Source organism: Prionailurus viverrinus, chromosome A2, assembly GCF_022837055.1.
Source record: "Prionailurus viverrinus isolate Anna chromosome A2, UM_Priviv_1.0, whole genome shotgun sequence".
In the NCBI taxonomy this organism is placed as follows: Eukaryota; Metazoa; Chordata; class Mammalia; order Carnivora; family Felidae; genus Prionailurus; species Prionailurus viverrinus.
Genome location: NC_062562.1, coordinates 51,776,074 through 51,795,662, shown reverse-complemented (window position 1 = coordinate 51,795,662; position 19,589 = coordinate 51,776,074). Strand labels below are relative to the sequence as shown.

The 19,589-nt window shown below is 47.0% G+C and overlaps 1 protein-coding gene across 1 annotated transcript in view; it reads right to left on the bottom strand.

Moving 5' to 3' along the window:
* The window catches only part of SLC6A11 (solute carrier family 6 member 11), a 134,672-nt gene that overhangs the window by 28,016 nt on the left and 87,067 nt on the right, over positions 1 to 19,589 (bottom strand). Inside the window, exons 7-8 of the mRNA XM_047850768.1 lie at positions 6,152 to 6,255; positions 827 to 951 (exon numbers count right to left, since the gene is read on the bottom strand). Coding sequence (XP_047706724.1) covers positions 827 to 951; positions 6,152 to 6,255 — 229 coding nt within the window. The remainder of the gene's footprint in view (positions 1 to 826; positions 952 to 6,151; positions 6,256 to 19,589) is intronic.

The window sequence follows — 19,589 nt, the reverse complement described above, 5'->3', positions numbered from 1 at the left end:
CATTTGTCATGAGAACACGAACTATTTTCATACTTTTTAACACACATTTTCCTAGAATTCAAACACCATGTAGATTGTGAATCACAACCATGTAAATACACCATTTTGTGTCATCGCCTCAGCAACAATAACTCTGCCTGTAGTGTGTTTGATACAAACACATCAATCTATACTTAAGAATGTCACACTCAGTGATTCTACATTTAAAAGAGGGAAAGGGAGAGAGGTTCTCTAGGCAGAGAGAACGGTATGTGCAAAGACCCTGTGGTGGGAGGGAGCAAGTGACGTTGCAAAAGCAGATCACTGCAGTGGGGCAGCATGAGCACGAGGGGGATGATGTTGGGGGTGAGGCTACAAAGGCTGGGCAACACGGGGCCTTGGGGCCATGCTTAGAATCCACTACTATGAGAAGTAAAGAAGAGCTTTTCACCAGAGATGGACATACTCAGATCTGCATTTTGAAAGAAATCAATCTACACATGGAACAGAAGGGGCAATAGTGGAGGCTAGGAGGCCTGTGGAAGGTTGCTGCGATCATCCAGGTGAGCGGTGACGGTGGTCTGGGCTGGTGGGGAGACAGTGTAGCTGGGGGAAAGTACATGAAGTGGAGCAACACTGAGGAGGCGGAAGCTATACAACCCGAGGACGTCTTGGATATGGAAATGAGGAGGTGTCAAGGTTTTTCTCCCGTGATCCTGGTTTGAGGATGGATGGCGGGCCACCTCCTAAGACCTGAACCCAGGAGGAGAATGAGCTGAGGAGGCAGATCACACTTGTGCTATGACCTTCAGTCACCCGAGGCCTCCCTTGCCTTTGGCGAACTTACCTGACTCTGCCACCTCGGCAATGGGCACCCCCTGCTCGTATGCCATGAAGCCCAGGACTGAGAAGATGGCAAAGCCAGCCACAAAGCTGGTGCCACTGTTCAGGCAACACAGCATGATGCAGTCCCTGTGGGGAAGCAGCGAGAGGGGCTGAGGTCAGAGTGGGCGGAACAGGTGCCCTGCTTGAACATTCTGTGTGAGCACCACCGCCAATCCTGTGGGGCAGGCAGGGCAGGGTGGGCACAGACAGCCCCATTTGCCTGATGAAGCCCTGGTGGTTCAGAGAGGTTAGGTGGCTGGCTGACGGTCACACAGCTGCTCCTGCATTTTTAGAAGATAAGGTGGGTCACGGACCAGACGCATGGAAGAGGGATGGGAAGGAAGAAAGGCTGGCAAGTGAGAAAATGCACTAGTGAGAAGATAGTTGGAGACAAAGCAACACTCCTCCAAATCCCCAGAAGGAAACAAAACCAGGGAAATGACAGAGGAGTGATTTCCTGGGAGCCCAAGGAGAGCCGGAGAGGCCTCTGAGAAATGGCTCCTTCTCAGGGGAGCATCCACAGACTTTACACCGGCAGCTCCCAGCAGCTTCAGGAGGAAACACACTCCCGAAGGTCAAGCTTCTTGCCAGGCTGTTTACTGGAGCAGAGCCTCACTGGCCTCACTGAAGTCCCTATGAGGCAGCAGCCCCTCCCAGGTTGGATCCCGCATGGAGGGATTACGGGAGCAGTGACTGTCTCTTGCCCTTGGGAGGAGCTTACCAGCAAAGAAGCACCAGCATAAAGCTGCAACCAGGAGAAATCGGAGTACAAACGACTGGGTTTTGTCAAGATGAAAACAGAACCCTCAAGTCCCGGCCTCTCCTACCTCAGGCACTGCATTCTCACGGGGCCAACTCAGGGAATCGGCCTCCCCGGATCTCAGCTGCTGCCAGCATGCGCCAGGAAGTTAGGATTACGACACGCGCGATGCCCCATTTTACAGGGAGGAGCTCCCAAGTGGCCTGTCCAGCCATTTGTCTGGGGTATGATGCGCCGGGGGCGTCCCTGTGGTGGTGCTGGTGGGCTTCCTCTGGTCACACCCTAGCAGGCCTAGTCCCCTCATCCCATGGTGCTTTCCCATGGCCGGCCAGCTAGTGCTGCCTACAGCAGTAAGAACTTCCTCGTGTGTGTTCGACCAAAACCAGCCTTCTCTGGTGAGTTTTAGTTCTGCCCTCCCTAACAGCCTGCAGCTCCTTCAGCTTTGGCAGATCTGAAGATAGTGGCCCGATATCCCCTTTGGGTTTTCGGTTCCCTCAGTTAACTGCCCCAGTTCCTTTACCAGTTGTTCATCTGGCTTGTGATCTGGAATCCACTCCAGCTGACCCAGCCCCTCTTCAAATGCCCTATCCAGGACTGAGTGCTTGACTCAAGAACACAGCAGGGCTCTCACCTCCTCTTCTCCGGACAGCCTGCCTTTTGTAATGTAACCAAGGGCTACACTAATGTTGGTGACTTGTGACACCCAGCTGCCTTGCAATGACTCTGAGAATCAAGGGCACATTGGAGTAGGCATTACCCTGGGGGTCAGGAGACGTGGGCCCTACTTCCCCCTGCAGAATCTTCTCTCTGGACCCCTCCTCCCCATGGAACAAAGTGCTTAAGAACAGGGTTTCTTGGGCCTTATGACAAATTATGTAATTTTCCAGCAAGTAGTCATCTCCCCCTACCTTCTTCCTTGGGTTCAAGTATGCTTCCCCACTGACTTTGGGCTTAGCCACATGACTTTCTTTGGTCACAGGATATTAGCAGATGTGATACAAACAGAGGCTTCAGATAACACTTAGGTGATTGAACTTTCCCTTTATGCCTTCTGTGACTTGCCATGAGAGGAACTGCCCCAGGGGAGCTGCTGTCCTCATAGTCTGCACCCCACGATGTACACACATGAAGCAGACTTGAGCCTGCCCTGGGTCCTGGGGCTGAATCCAACCAATTCACAGCCTGCGGGAGAGCTTGCCCAGTTGTCCAGGAGACTTGAGAGTAATAAAAGTAAATGCTTGTCATGTTAAACCACTGAGTTCATGGGGATGTTTGTTACACAGCATTACTATAGCAGTCAGTGACTGATTACAGATCTCTTTAAATAACTCTTCTGGCACTGTGGATTTAGGCTGGGCTGGCAGACCTGAAGACTATCTGCAAGCCTGATATCTCTCCTCTTTTTTTTTAAATGTCTGTCTGTCTGTTTATTTATTTGTGAGAGAGAGAGACAGAGAGAGAGACAGAGAGATAAGGAGGGGCAGAGAGAGAGGGAGACAGAAGATTCCAAGTGGGCTCTGCACTGACAGCAGAGAGCCTGATGTGGGACTCAAACCCATGAACCGAACCATTAGATCATGACCTGAGCTGAAGTCAGATGCTCAACTGACTGAGCCACCCGGGCATCCCAGATTTCTCTCCTCTTAAAAGGAAATGCAGCTCAGTCAAGGTAAGGGGAGATTTATCCCTACGGTTGGGGTAAAGCTGCTCTTCATGCCTATTTCTTGACCCTGCCTTATCAAACAGTGGGAAATAAGGGGGTCCTGAGGAAAGCACTTTCTCTATATCCTCTCAATTCTGGAAATCTCCTGTATAATTTGAATCTGCAATGTACCTAGTCCTGTGCTATGGTTTCTTGAACATTGTGTCACTGAATCTTGAGGCTCAGGGAGGAGAATCACCTACTCAAGGTCTCAGGGGCATCTTGGGATGAGGTTGGGATGTGTGTCCATTTGTCTCAGATGCTAAAACCCATGCTTTTTCCAGGAGCTACACAAAAACAATGCCCCCTAAGAATTAAGACTTTCAGATCCTGACTTGTGGACAGTTATCTGTGGGCACTCATGTGGTTGTTGAAAAACAAATATCCCTTATTGCAAACTCCCCATCTGTCCCCAGGGGCCTCTTGAGTGAGTTCCTCATACCACAGAAGGACAGAGAAGCACTAAGCAGACCTGAGGTCCCTTCCAGCCCTGCATCCCGCCCCTTGGCCCTCAGAGCACTCACACCTTTTAAGCAGAAGGAGCTTAGCAGCCTGTGTTCTGAAGTGAGGATTTTCCCCGCCTGGTTTGCTGCATTTCCCATCCCTCTAATTCCTTCCTGCAGGGCACCTTCTAGGTGAAAAGCTTATGTAACAAGCGCTTTAAAGTTGGCAGGAACTGAGCTGGGCTTTGAAGACCTCCAGAAGCTATTAGGCTGTCAGAAGGGAGGGTACTAATTTACTCCCTCTGAGTTGGGAAGACCTGTTCGCAGAGAAATGGAAATAAAATGGGCCTTCAGATGTTGCAACATCCCCTGGGGGATTTTCTTTCTTCTGCTGCCTCTTGGATGGGACAGCAGAAGAGATCTGTGGTGGCCAGCATATCTTACCCACACGCTCCGTGGGGGAGACGGTTGTAGGACACGGCCCGAAGACAGGGCAGTCTTGGCCAAATCCTTGTCAGCTACAGATGTTGGGAAAGAACTGGCCATCCCTGTTGCTGAGGAATAGCGGTGCAGGAACTAGAAAGCCCTGAGTTCAAAGCCATGTTCCACCACTGGTAATAATGAACATGAGCAAGTGACTTATTTGGGGGCCTCAGTTTCCTCATCTGTGTAACAGATGGCTCCTTCCCTGCTTCCTGACACACTGGGCAGCACTGTAGTAGGCTCAAGGGATGGTGGCCAACAAGAACTAGCTTGTGTCCTCATGGAGCTGACAGCCGGGCAGTGGCCAAGTGATTTCTGCAGTGTCCTGCACAGAAGGCTGGTCTAAGTCAGCAGTCACGCTGGTGTGGTGACAGCTGTGTGCAGACAGCATTCTTCAACATCCCAAGCGGCTCACACTCAACCCTGACCAGAGGACTGCCATGCTGTTCTCCCTGCCCCGTGCCTTTCTCTTCCTGTCTGTGGTTACTGTTTTGTATTGTGGCTGACAGAGTGCTTTGCCTCTCACTCCCAACACCCACCTCCCCACGAACGCCTGGAAGGTAGAAAGGATCATATGGACAACTTGGTGTGGTCTTCTGCCTCTCCAGCATCCTTCTGCCCAGCCATACCCAATACCTCTCTGCCCAAGGGCCCCCAGGAACAACAGAACTTGCTGCCTAATGGCACACTGGATTCCACAATGGCTTTTCCTTACAGCATGCTGGACCTGGCCACTTTCACTTCCTCAGTGCCTCCGTTTCCCCAACTTACAAAATCTGTAGACCGAGGCTGTGCCATTCCTGTGTGTTATCTCCTAAGGTACCAATGCTGGTGTCTTGCACTCAGCAGACACGCAATGCACATGGTTTTAACGAATGGGTTAATAAAGCAATCACACAGCTAGCTTTCAGAGAGATGTGGCAGGGCCCTGGGATGGAAAAATGGGAGACCTCAGGCAGAGTCCAGGCTCTACTGTGTACAGCTGAGGGGGGTCACTTCCGTGAGCCTCTCTTTCCCCATCTCAAAGATGGGGATAACATGGGAGGGACTTTTATCATGCCAAAAGTTCTTTCAAATGCACGATCTCCCTTGAGCCACATAGCAACCAAATCGTGTGGTTATTAAATACAAGTCTCCTGAAGAGCCACCTACTATGACCAGGAGTTGAATTCAGGGGTACAGAGATCTCAGCAAACAGACCATTGGCTAGAATCCAGAGTGCCAATTTCCCTTCTGCCATGCACTGCTTGGTGACCTTGAGTGGGTTCCTGGCCCTCAGTGGGTCTCAGCCTCACAGTAGAAATCAGGCTGCAGGCATGAGAAGCCAGGCAGCCAGGGTCAGACAGCCTCAGGCTCACCTCCCAACCTGGGCAATTCCCTTCCCAGTTCTGGTGTGGGCACATGCAGGAGGCCAGGCAGGGAGGCCAAGGGGTAAGATGGGGCACTAGTCATTCCAGATGGGATAGGAGAGGACCCTAAAATCAAGTGAGAAGGGGCAAGAAGCAGGGTTCTGAACAGAAGGCAGAAGAACAAAGCCCTCACTGTCAGAAGACCTGAGTTAAAGTCCCAGTTTTGCCGCTTACTAGCGATGTGACCTTGGGCAAGTCACTTACCTGCCCTGGGATAAATCTTTGCCACACAAGGTGGGATGGGGGCCTGAATAAGACTCCTGGGGTGGATTCACATTCAGTCTGCAACACACTCTGATCACATTCGTTATTTTCCTAGCTCCTCAAGTGGCCCGCTCTTTTATCCTGGGGCAGGGAGAGGCCGAGAAACAGACTGCCTGTCTTGTCCTGGCCCTGCAAGGCGGGAAGACGAATGTGACCTAGCCTGACAGTGTGGAGCTCTTGGGGTCTGGTGGAGGTTTGGGGTTTGGCAGGGCCACAAAATGCTCACCTGTAGCAGTTGTTGTTATAATTGTTATAACTTCCCAGAGCAGTCAGGCAACCCAGGCAGATGGCATAGGAGAAAAAGATCTGTGTCCCAGCATCTACCCAGACCTGCAGGAAGGCACAAAGAGGTCAGCATAAAGAGAAGTCAGATGAGTGATGGCCCTGTTCTCTGAAATCCCCCACCCACACCTTACCATCCAAAAAGTCTAGACGGAGAAATAAACGAACTTCCTAAACTTCTCAGGAACGTGTTTTAGAAGTTCTGTTATTGGGGACTGCTTCATTAAATATACATGTCCTTAATTAATTCCAGAATCTTCCAGAGGTTATGGGTAACAGTTCGCTGAACAGCAAGAATTTGGATGTTTAGGTCCCTGCTCCAGCTTGTGTGACCTTGGAAAAGCTACTTAACCTCTCTGAGGCTTAGTCTCCTCATCCGCGAAGTGGGGAATGAACTTCCCTCTTAGGATTGTCAAGAGGATTTGTGTGATACGGAATGGAAGCTCCTGGGACCCAGCTCATAAGGCAAGTCATATTTAAGCCAAATTGAGTGACTTCTTATCTTTGTGATTAAGATTACCATGAGAAAACTGTCACAGGATTCTGCCCATGAGAAAATATTTGCATAGCTGATCTGAGCATAAGAGGTGGCAGGGAAAGGGTAGGAGAACGGGGAGGCCCACCTGTATCTTTCACCTTTCAAAACAGATGCATTTTAGGCTTCCTCTGTGGTACTTAATGGAAACTACTTTCTTAGTTTCCAGGCTCCTCTCTGACAAAAACTGCTGTTGACAGCATGAGACGCACACCAGGAGTTACAATGGCTTTTCTAACATGTTTCCCCAGGCTCTCTGTGAGCCCAGCTCCAAGGAAAATCCAGAGCTAAAAGCCAAATGCAGCCGATGATGCTGATAGGGTGCCATCTAGAGAACAAGGCTTTGCACTAAATACAAATACTAGCTACATTTACTGAGCACTTGTTATATGCTGGGCACCAGGGCTGAGCCCTTTGAGCATTAGGGCATTTGAATATTCACAGCATCCCTACGTGGTAAGTGCTATTATTTATAGCTGAGGAAAGTGAGGAACAGAGAAGTTGAGCAATTTATTCAAGACCACACAGCTGGGAATGGCAGAGGCAAGTCTGTGGAGACCCACCTCTAGAGATACATACTTAACCAATCCCAGAATTTCAGAAGTCCTCTGGGATAATCTCCCACCCAAGACTCTTCTGAGTACTCCTGACTATTAGAATAGTCTCTGATTACTGCTAGTGACAGGAAACTCACTATATCCTGATGTGGCCCTTTCTTCTTTAGAGAGTTCTGACCATGAGAACATTTCTTAAAATGAGAGGAAGTCCCCCTTCCTGAAGGTTCCTAGTTCTGGAGCCATCCAGACCACACCTTCCTCTTCTATGCAGTAGTACTTTAGAGATTTGGAGAAAGCACCAGTGCCCCTTGGATCCTAGATCTCATCCTTCTCCAGGAAAATCTCTTTTTTCTTCTCTCAGGGATTTGATTACAACAGTACAGGTCACTCTACCCTGGATTTGCTGGAGTGTGTTAATCATTCAGCAAATACTTATTAAAATTAAAGATCTTAATCTTAGGCTGCTTCTCAACCTAAGAAATGAATACATTTTTTCCCTCACTGGAGTGTCCTGGAGCTAAATGAGCATCTCAAGGACAGCCCTTTTCATGAAGTGTGTGTGTGTGTGTGTGTGTGTGTGTGTGTGTGTGTGGAGAGCAGGGGTGCCAGTATAACAGAATGGACTGAGACATGGGGAAGAGGAAATGGAAAGAGTGAATACAACAAGAGCTTTTTCAAGAAACTTTGCCTCCAAAGGGAGTTGGGAGATAGGTAGTGGAAGGGGAATTGAGGGAGAATTTTTTTTTTTAATGGTAGAAACTCAAGGATGCTTAAATGTTGATAGGGAGGGTCCAGTGCAGACACAAATGTTAAAGATTTAGGAGAGAAATGGATGCATTTTTAAGTCCTCCCGCTCTGCCTCAGTTCCCCTATTTGCTACGTCAGTGGATTTTCTTTACCCAAATCCAGGGCAGTGACCTTACTGAGTCATCAAATCCCCAAGAAGGAAAGAGAGGTATTTTGCCTGGAGGAGGGAGAGTTCTAGGGTCTAAGGGCAGAGGTGCTTTCTCTGAATCTCTAAGACCAGTAGTAAATCATACAGAGGGGTAAAACACAGAACAGCTGCTGCCCCAGGAAACCAAAGACCAAATCACAGGAGCTACCCAGTGGGACTCCTGGCACTCTATCAAGCACAGCTCCTCTGGTACCTCACTCTTGCCTGTAATGCCTCTGCAAATTAGATGTCCCTATACCCAGCCCCTTTCCTGTCCTCTGGCAGACTGTACAGAACTGCTTGAGAAAAACTGCCAGACTTGTGGGAAATCTAGTTTGTCCATCATGACTGAGCTCCATGGCCACTGGTTCCTCTCCACCCAGAACATGGTAAACAAGCTCTCTGTGACTTTGAAAACACCGGAGAGCTTTCTATCCACACACCCTGAAGATATAACCCCTAAAGAATGACTTTCACTTATGGGGAATTTTCCTTGCAGTCTGTGCATTGAGCACGTCAGCACTAAAACAGACATCTGCTGGTTTTGTCCACCCAGCATCCATCTCCCCCTTTCAGGTAACAGCTCCCCAGTTTTCCTTTAGGAAACCACCTCTTCTCTACTGGGAGGTAGCTTCAGAGATGGTCACATGACCCAGGCCTGGCCAATCAAAGCATTTCTCTTGACCACAGTGATTGATTCAGAGATGAGCATATGATGCAAGCCAAGACAATTAAACTCAATCCTGGGACTTTTACTGAAGCTACTGCAAATGGGATACCTTCTTTTCTCCTAGAGATGCTAAGCTTGTAATTCCTGGGGGTCATCACTGAGCATGAGGGAACAGCCTGCCTGAGAATAAAACCAACGCAGAGGAAAGCAGAGTTTAGAGCAAAGAAAGACTGATATTGATGATATGACTTGAGTACCTGGATCCAGTTATGCCTGAAATGGAGGCCTACCCTAGAACATTGCACTTTCAGAGGCCTATAAATTCCTCTCTTTTTAAAAATGTTTACTTATTTATTTTTGAGAGACAGAGAAAGAGAGAGAGCACACAAGCAGGGGAGGGGCAGAGAGAGAGAGAGGGAGACAGAATCTGAAGCAGGCTCCAGACTCTGAGCTGTCAGCACACAGCCTGACACAGGGCTCAAACCCACGAACTGTGAGATCATGACCTGAGCCGAAATCAGACGTTCAACCAACTGAGCCATCCATCTAGGTGCCCCAAATTCCTCTTTTCCTTAAGTCAACTTGAACTGGATTGCTGTCACTTCAAACTCAAAGAATTCTGACTAGTAGCAACATTAAGTGCTTAGAAAAGCCCAGGGGATATAAGCCCAAATCCTTCAATCAATCCTGAATTACTGGTAAACCAGCATTTACTGAGTGCCTTCTGTATGCAGAATCCTGTGCCAGAACCTGAAAGAAATACTGTACAGTTACATATAGCACTTCATCTTTGTCTGCAGATGAGAGAAGCTGAAACATTCAGAGCACAAGGTAGCCAGTACCTAGGAGTGGCTGATGGTGGTGAGGGTGGGGGAAGGATAATTAACGTGCTAGGGCAATCAGAGAAGGTGTGCTTAAAGGCACACCTTTAAAGACAAGAAAGATGGGGGAGGACATTTTGGGTCTGGAGGTTCATGTGACAGGGGGATGTTTTCTCACATAACTTTTCCTTCTTGCTCCCCTATCTCCAAGGTAAAATGCCTGTCATTGTTATTCTGGTCGTTACCATCAAATTCATGCCTCTATACAATTCCCTTTGTTCCCCCCTCTTTGTGACACTGTGTGTTGCTTCCCAACTATGAGGAATATTGAAATTGAAATTAGCCAGTAGTCTCAGTTTATTTTTCTTCCCTTTCCTCTAGCAACTAAATAGAAGAAATATTCATTGGTTTCCAGTTGATAGGTAAAAGCAACATGTGAACTTATCCTATCTTCCATATACATACTCCACCGTTTCCCAACTTTAAATTTTGTTCCGTAACAGCATGATCACAATGTATAGCCATTACATATTGTCTCTGACAGCCACGATTCAGTGTGAGCTCTACAGGTGACTATTAATTTAATGCTTACTCCAGCCCTTATGATAATACCTCTCCTGTCAGTTTGGTTGCCGGTAGCCTGTTCTCTAGTAAGTCCCTCAGGCAAGGCTCATGAGAAGTAAGATTTCCTGGCTTCTTGTATGTTCGTAATAGTTGGCTGATGGCTTTCATACTTGAACGTCAGTATGGCTGCATATAATATCCTTGGTTCTCTTTTTCTTTTCCAGAGAATCTTAAATACATTGCATAGTTTTCCCCTGGCACAGAGTGAAATGTAGAAAAGCCTGAATTCATTCTTCTCACTTACTTTTTGTTTGAATGACCGACATTCAGGTGTTGTTTTTTTTTTTCTCTCTCTTTAATGTTCAGTCATTTTTATTAGAATAGGTCTTAACGTTGACTAGTCTGGGTTGATTTTCCTAGGCTTCTGGTGTACTTTTTCAAGATAAAGTTCAAGTCTTCTCTTTTATTTCAGGAAAAAAGAATCCCTGAATTATTGTTTTTAGTATTTATTTTTCTTCCACTGCTTTGGGTTTCTTCTTGGCATACTCATGTATACGTTGGATCTTTTTTTTATATCACTTTTTCTTTTATTCTTTAAATTATCTCTTCATTTCTGACTTTATTTTTTTTTTTACTTTCCTCTTTTCCATCCCCTATTTACCTTATGATATTACCCATGGTGTCTATTCACCTCTTTAGTCCTTCTATTTAGTTATTCCTCCCAAAATGTTTTGCCTTTCTTAAGCAGGACTTCCTGTCAGTCTTATTTTCAAATGTTCTTTTTGTCTCACAATTTCACCTATGCTGTTGTTTTATCACACCTGTTGGTTCTTCATTTCTTTCAGCTTGTTTTGAAATATTAAGTTTTAGCATTCGGCTGTATTGTGGGCTTGTCTGTGGAATGCATACATTATCTATAGGAATACTATTATGTTCACAATTCTTTTTCTTATAATAGCTTTGTATGGGATTTGACATGATTCTTTTCTGTTGTTCATGTGTAGGGCAGACACATTTTCTTGTCCTCTTAGGAGGAGATTTTCTTGTGTAGAGGAATGGGGGGATAGATGATCCAGGGTAGAGTTTCTAGCCTCATAGTTACCTCTTCTGTTATTATCAAACAGTCTTGAAAACTATGACTGTGCAGACAGTACATTCTGAAATTACTGTTTTCTGTTCCCTTCCCCTACTCTTATCCCAAATTTCTCTTTTTGTTTCCTCTAGTGTCACTGATCTGCTCAATTTGGATTCTGCTTCTAGTGGTTTCTCCCCTGGGTGGTGTTCTCTCTGGCTATGGAGCCTCAGCTGCTTGGTCCTTAGAGTTCCCAGGGCCCAGACCTCATGCTCGAGCTTCCCAAAGCCTTCCCACATTCACCTATAGCTTGGGGCCCACATATATTCCTCTAGTTTTGGCTGACCTTCTTCTCTATTTTTTATTTATTTTTTAGTTTAAATCCAAGTTAGTTAACATATAGGGTAATAATGATTTCAGGAACAGAATTTAGTGATTCATCACTTACATACAATATCCAGTGCTCATTCCAACAAGTGTCCTCCTTAATATCCCTTGCCCATTTAGCTCATTCCCCCACCCAACATCCCACCAGAAACCCTCAGTTTGTTCTCTGTTTTTGTCTCTTATGGTTTGTATCCCTCTCTGTTTTTATATTAGTTTTGCTTCCCTTCCCTCATGTTCATCTGTTTTGTATCTTAAATTCCACATATGAGTGAAGTCATATGATATTTGCCTTTTTCTAACTTACCTCTCTTAGCATAATACACTCCAGTTCCATCCACGTTGTTGCAAATGGCAAGATTTCATTCTCTTTGAATGCTGAGTACTATTCCATTGAATATATATACCACATTTTCTTTATCCATTCATCACTTGATGGACATTTGGGCTCTTTCCATACTTTGGCTACTGTCAATAGTATTGCCATAAACATCAGGGTGCATGTGTGCCTTTGAATCAGCACCCTGTATCCTTTGGATAATACCAAGTAGTGCGATTGCTGAGTCATAGGGTAGTTCTATTTTTAATTTTTTTGAAGAACCTCCATGCTGTTTTCCAGAGTGGCTACACCAGTTTGCATTCCCACCAACAGTGCAAAAGGGTTCCCCTTTCCCCGCATCCTTGCCAATATCTGTTGTTGCCTGAGTTGTTGGTTCTAGCCATTCTGACAGGTGTGAGGTAGTATCTCATTGTGGCTTTGATTTGCATTTTCCTGATGATGAGTAATGTTGAGCATTTTTTCATGTGTCTGTTAGCCATCTGGATGTCTTTGGAAAAGTTGTCTATTCATGTCTTTTGCCCATTTCTTCACTGGATTGTTTTTTGGAGTGTTGAGTTTGATAAGTTTTTATAGGTCTTGGATATTAACCCTTTATCTGATATATCATTTGCAAATATCTTCTCCAATTCCATTGGTTGCCTTTTAGATTTGCTGATTGTTTTCTTTGCTGTGCAGAAGCTTTTTATGTTGATGAGGTCCCAATAGTTCATTTTTGCTTTTGTTTCCCTTGCCTCCAGAGACAACTAAGAAGTTGCTGCACTCAAGGTCAACGAGGTTGTTGCCTGTTTTCTCTTCTAGGATTTTGATCAGTGGAAAAAAATAGAGAACCCAGAAGTGGAACCACAAATGTATGGCCAACTAATTGTTGACAATGCAGGAAAGAATATCCAATGGAATAAAGACAGTCCCTCAGCAAGTGGTGCTGGGAAAACTGGACAGCGACATGCAGAAGGATGAACCTGGACCACTTTCTTACACCACACAGAAAAATAAACTCAAAATGGGTGAAAAACCTAAATGTAAGACAGGAAGCCATCAAAGTCCCAGAGGAAAAAATTGGCTGACCTTCTAAGATAGACTTTCCAAGCTTCCCCTCCTAGAGTCCTCTCCTTCCAGGGGTGAACATGTTTTAGAGAGTTCTGGTTTTCCTGGCTCTCAGGCTTCTGAATTCCTTTGGCCTTTGCTTTTATCTTCATATTCATCTTCTCTCACAAAGTTGACATCATGCAAATGTTACTGCTATCAGCATTTCGCTCCACTTGGTCACATTTTGTGGTTCTTGGAGTCATTAGCTCTAGTTCATGGAGTAATTATTGTGAAGATGTTGTCTGTAGGTTTTTTTGTTTTACTATCCTGGGTTTTCTCTTTGGGTGGAGAGAGTCTGGAAAATTTTAAGGTTTTTTTTTTTTTTTTTTTTTCTGCTGCCATCTTGTCTCCTTGGTTCCCAAGAAATGATCAGGGGGGAGATGAAACAAGATTGGCCTCAACTGGAGATGACAGAATACCTAGGGTTGAGCATTTTAGTAGACAGAGGATAACAGAAGATGAGCTAGTTTTTTAAAGGGAGGGTGGAGGGCGCCTGGGTGGCGCAGTCGGTTAAGCGTCCGTCTTCAGCCAGGTCACGATCTCGCAGTCCGTGAGTTCGAGCACAGTCGGTTAAGCGTCCGACTTCAGCCAGGTCACGATCTCACGGTTCGTGAGTTCGAGCCCCGCGTCGGGCTCTGGGCTGATGGCTCAGAGCCTGGAGCCTGTTTCCGATTCTGTGTCTCCCTCTCTCTCTGCCCCTCCCCCGTTCATGCTCTGTCTCTCTCTGTCCCAAAAATAAATAAACGTTGGAAAAAAAAATTTTAAAGGGAGGGTGGAAGTATAAAGTGGGGAAATGGGGAAGTATGGTTTTGGACAAGGCAAGTTTGAGACATCCAACTGAGATGTGCAGGAGGCAGGGGGATAGTCAAGGGCTAAATATCACAGCCTGGGCTGGAGACACACATTTAGGAGTCATCACAATTTTAGCAGTAACTTTACATCTCCTTGACTCCAGATCCAAACCTTTCTCCACTGGCTTTTTCCATTTTCCACATTTGTAAAACTCAGGTTGATAAAACTCTGCTTAGACACATGCTCATTGGGCATTCAAGAACCAAGAATCTTCAGGGTTAGACTTCATGAAAGTATCTCATGAAGAAGCATGATATATCTTCACATGAAGCCTCCTTAACAGACTTGCCTAAGTGAGGTGTGTCTATGTTCTTAAACATCTGCCTGTCGTTGCAAAAATGCAATAAGGTCCCAGTTGTCAGCCTTCCTCCTCATCAGGGAAGGAAATAGTTAACTTATGAGGGAGCTGCTATATTTGTTAAGATAATTACTGCTGGGCTACGCAAGAATAAACAATAAACTCCCAAATCTCAATGGCTTAGGACAACATAAGTTTATCGTTTTTCGTTTGTTTTCCCACAAAAAGCCAAACACAGATTATGAAGGGGCTCTCTTCAACCCAGTGACTTAGCAATACAAGCCCTTCTATCTTATCTTGATACTTCTACATCAACGCACCCTCTGAGGCAAAGGAGCATAGAATTGGAGGTCTGCTTGGGAAGTTTTAAGAGTTAGACCCAGGGGTTGATTAAATCAATTCTGCCCACATATCACTAACCAGAACCAGGTTGCATGGCCCCAACCTAAAAGCAAGGGAGTCTGGGAAATGTACTCTTCCTACTTATGCAGGAAGAAAAAAGGAAGTGAGAACTGGTTGGTAAACACACAGTATTATCTCTGCTATAGGCATTATCCCAAGTCTATTTCCCCTACTTCTTACTTCAACTAGGAATTCCACAAACACCCAGAGATCAAACAAGATTATGGTGGCTCCTGGAATGACTCTATAAAAGATAAAAAGAGAAAGAGAGGCTAATAAAACAGACTAATAACATTTATGAACCCTTCCACCAATCTTAAGGTGATGCCTTAAGAAGTGGGAAACTTCAGGGGTGCCTGGGTGGCTCAGTTGGTTAAGTGTCTGAATTCAGCTCAGGTCATGAACTCGCGGTTTGTGAGTTCAAGCCCCGCGTTGGGCTCTGTGCTGACAGCTCAGAGCCTGGAGCCTGCTTCAAATTCTGTGTCTCCCTCTCTCCCTGTTCCTCCCCTGCTCGGGCTCCATCTTTCTCTGTCTCTCGAAAATAAATAAATACATTTTTTAAAAAAAGTGGGAAACATGAGTTAACTGTTGAAAACCTGCCTTGTACTAGAGGTTTTCACAGACACAATGTCATCATTTACATAACCATCCCACTAAGGCAAGTACTCCTATCTCCATTTTTATAGAAGAGGAAATGAGTCCATACAAAGTCAAACAGCTAATCAAGGAGAGAGTCAGGTTTGAACCCAAAGTACTCTGGCTCCATGTTTCAGAGAAAAGCTCGGGCCTCCTGGTGTGCTGAGTAGGCCTGGAGTCTCCACTAGGATATAAACAGCTCTGTGGCTGTCCAGTCAAATAGGACAAAGGCAAACCCACCTTAATGAAAGGAAGACCAGGCAACTGAACCCCATTGACCAGCATCTCCCAGGATGCTACAAAGGGGGAAGCTCAGTGGAGAAAGGGCTTCCTATTTCTCAACACAATTTGAAGGGAAAATAGTCTCCACAAAACAAACCCTAAGGAAGCTGGGTAAGTAGCTGAGAAACGGATCACTTCCCATGTTCTACAGCAATGAATGGGGGGCGTTCTGGCAGCATGAACGTAGGCGGTCCACATTCAGAGGTTTGGAGAACAGATTTGCATGGGAACAGGGGAGCAGAGCCCCTTTTAGAAGAGAGGTGGTTCCGCCCTCTAGCTCTGGGGTAACCTCGCATCTTTCGGGACAGTTGGTTCCAGTGAGCGCTGGTGCACAGTAGGTACAGAAAGCAAAGGATCAGAGTGTAACCCCACTTCCCAATGAGACCCACAGGGCCCAGCACAGGGCTGCAAAGAGTAGTAGGTCCTTGATGATATTAGCCAGGAGGAACAAAGAATGGTGGATGGACAAGGACAAATTCTTCCCTACCCACACTCAGAAGCTATGTTTTTCATGACAGACGCTCAGTATTTGCTGCCCCAGTCCACATGAAGAACACTTTACAGTTTGCAAAGCACCTGCTTATGTTCTGTGACCCACAGGCCGCCCTGAGGTGGACATGATTATCCCCAGGTTAGAGACAGCTGTGGGGAGGGGCAGAAACATGCTTTCCCTCTCCCCACATTTCTACCTTGACCATATATGTAGAATGTCTTATCCCTTAGAAGTTTGGGAACGAAAGCTTAGTGTCTTTTTCTCACCTCTTGGAGTGAGACTTCTACTCAGCAGGGATCAAGGAGAGGGTTATTGTGCCTAGGTGGTTAGCACCTCCCTCTTTTTCTCTCACAAGCAAAAGGTTCAATAAGACAATGTGTGTGAAAGAGATATTCGACACAGTGGCTAGCTCTTGGAGGGCACTGAGGAAGTGCTCAGAAACCCAGCCATGAGCTCTAAGAGTAGGTGTTTAATCAATATCAATCCCTCCTCAGATACGCCAGTATTGAAAAATCTAGAAAAAAAACAAACCAAAAACCTCTTCCCTTCTTTTCCCTACAGTAAACATGCACTGGGAGTCTACCATGTGCCAGGCACAGTACCAGCATCTCCCGCCCTCAGGGAGCTTCCATTCTAGCAGGAGAGACAGACCACACACCAAAGCAGAGAAGAGGCGATACAACACCTGGTGGACAGGAGCAAGCAGGGACTATATGGGAGATGAGGTTTCGAGGCAGTGAAGGTGCCGCTGCTGTCTCTGGAGGCTGAGAGGGAACTGGAGCCAAAGGTCTCATTTTCTGTGGTGTCTGGCACAGCATGGGGGACAGGAAGACACTTCCCTAGAAACGTGCTTTCAGGTCCACAAACAGAGCTGACCATCAGAGCAGAAGGGCAGTTCCTCTGCGCATCACCAAAGCGGAGGCCAGTGGGCGGGCCCGGTATGCCCCTATCTGTGTCCTGGAGTGGGTGGGATTTGTGGCACTGACCCTTCCAGGTCCCTGACAAATGCAGCATTAGCCCATCCTGCCCTCAGTGAAAGGAGGGGAGTGAGGACAGTGATGCCAATGATCATGACACCAGCTCACCTCTGTTAGTGCCTATGACACGGCAGGGGCTGTGTTCCAAGCGCCAGACTCACTGTTGAAGTCAGTGCTATTATTATCCCCCTTTTATAGATGAAAAACTAGTGCCCACAGGAGTGAAGTCACTTGTCTCTTTAGCTTTGGACAGACAGACACCCTGGCCACTGTGTGAGGAGTCAGCCTTAGGGACAAATGAGCCTCTGGAACTGCCCTTTGGCATGTGGCCTGCCCTCTGGGAGACCATGCTAAGGGGGACTAAATTAAATCACGTGGCTTCTGTCAGGTGCCTGATTCCAAGCCTTGCTATGGCTTAATGGAAGGATGTGAGCTTTGGGGTCAGGCAGGGGCCCAGCTTGTCCACTTACCTGCTGTGTAACCCTAGGCAAGTTACTTCACCTCTCTGAACTTGGACTTCTTTGTCCGTGAAAGATATGGCGAGTATAAGGTACACAGTGAGATACCTGGTAAGATTTCCTTAATGTGCTTTCTTTTGGGGGCTAACACTTCTCAACTGTACCATGAAAACAAGCTCTTGCTTCTTTTCCCCCATCACGGCCTCTTCAGACCAGGTGAACAAATCAGATGTCTGAGTAGCACCAAACACTGCAGCTGCCCATCACTAACGCAGACCCACTTACTTCTAGAGCCTGGAACATGGGTACGCCAGTGAGGGGTGGAAGGAGCCAGCGTCTCACCACTCCCAGGCTCCTTGCCGTCCGAATGCCTGGCCAAGAAGATGCGTGAAAACTGCCAGACCCAACAGCACATGCAGCATTTGGCTTTTGGGTCCAAGTAGCCAGAACAGGGCTTGGTGGCCCTTCTGGGGCTCACAACCTACAGGCTTTTGTCTCTTTAACATTTTCTTTTATACAGACCACCACACAAAGACACACAAACACACATACACAACACAACTTTTGTTAGCGGAGCCTTCGACTGAGGCTAAAACATAACTTATATGGCCCGGCAGAAAATGGCTGAGTTAAGCTCTTTCTTTTCTCCTTTTATATTGGTAAAGATTCTCAAAAGATTAAAAGTAGGTTAGGAGAATAATACAACAGCTGTGTTTCCAGTGTGTACCTGACAACGGCTTTTGTAGAAGTGAATAATTACATGAAAATCACTTCCTTCCCACCTCTTTCTCAACCCCCTCTGGGTTGCTAGGCGCCCTCTCTCCTTCTTTCTGCTAATGCCACATACAGAAGCTGATGAATACAGTATGGCCATTATGAGGGAAGGGAGTTGGGAGAGAGAAGGATTCAAATGCTCCCTCCCTGATGGATTCAATGGTGGGGAGAGGGCTTTGGGGGAGTCCACTCTGGATATATTTAAATGCTAATGCACTGGGCAGGCGGGCAGGGCCAGTGGGAACAGTGGTGGGAAGGGGCAGAAGCTCTTGGCCTGGAAGCCCCACTGGAAATATGTTCTACAGCCTCTGGCTCTGGAGCCAAGCACTTCCCTGGGCAGCCGGCCCTGGGGGCTGGACTGAGGCCCTGCCAAAGGCCCTGCCAGTAAAGTGTCATTGGGCTGAAGGGTTGCACTGCGGGCGGTGAGGAGCTGTTCAGTTCTGCGGGGGGGGGGGGGAGCTTGGGCGTGTAGGCTAACCCTGGTGGCCCTTTTGTGTGGAGCAGGGAGCGGGGTCACTGTGGCTGGGTCTTTGCCCGGAGGCTGGACAGCCATGTCCCAGTCACAGAGAGCTGAGGGAGTGTATGGGTGTTATTGGCACTGAGCTGATGGCAATGACCTCGTGCCTTCTGTGGTGGAATCCTGAGGCCTGTGCATGCCTACCCCTTAATCCATCACATGAGACAATGGAGTCCCATCTTACCAAATGGCTAAACAGAGGAGGTTCTGAGAGTAGGAAGCGTGAGCAAGGCCCACAGATAGCATGTTTCCTGCCCTGAGCTTTTCCCAGGACTGCCCATGCACCCTCAAGGGGTTGCACTTTAGGCCCAAAGTGTTCCTCTGGGGGGACACAACTGGCACTCTGGACAGGACAATTCACTGTGCAAGATGTCCTCTTCACTGCAGGGGTGTAACATCACTGGCTTCTACTCTCTAAATACTAGAAGTAGCCGCAGTCAGCACAGAAACCAGAACTAGGCTTCCATGTGTTTCTAAGTGATCCTGGGACAGTGGTCCTATCTAGCCCTGGTTGAGAACCACTGAGGCACGAGGAATCTGAGCTGGCATCAGTGGTGGGGCTGCAGAGCCCACATCCCATCTCTGGGAGCACAGGGCCAGGGACTTCTTGGCCAAATGAGACCTGAGCTCCCAACCAAGCCCCAAACTGGCACATTCTCCCATGTCAGCTGAGCAAGCAGCCAAGATGAAGCCTCATCAGCTTCTGCCATAACCACTTCTCTCCTCTCAT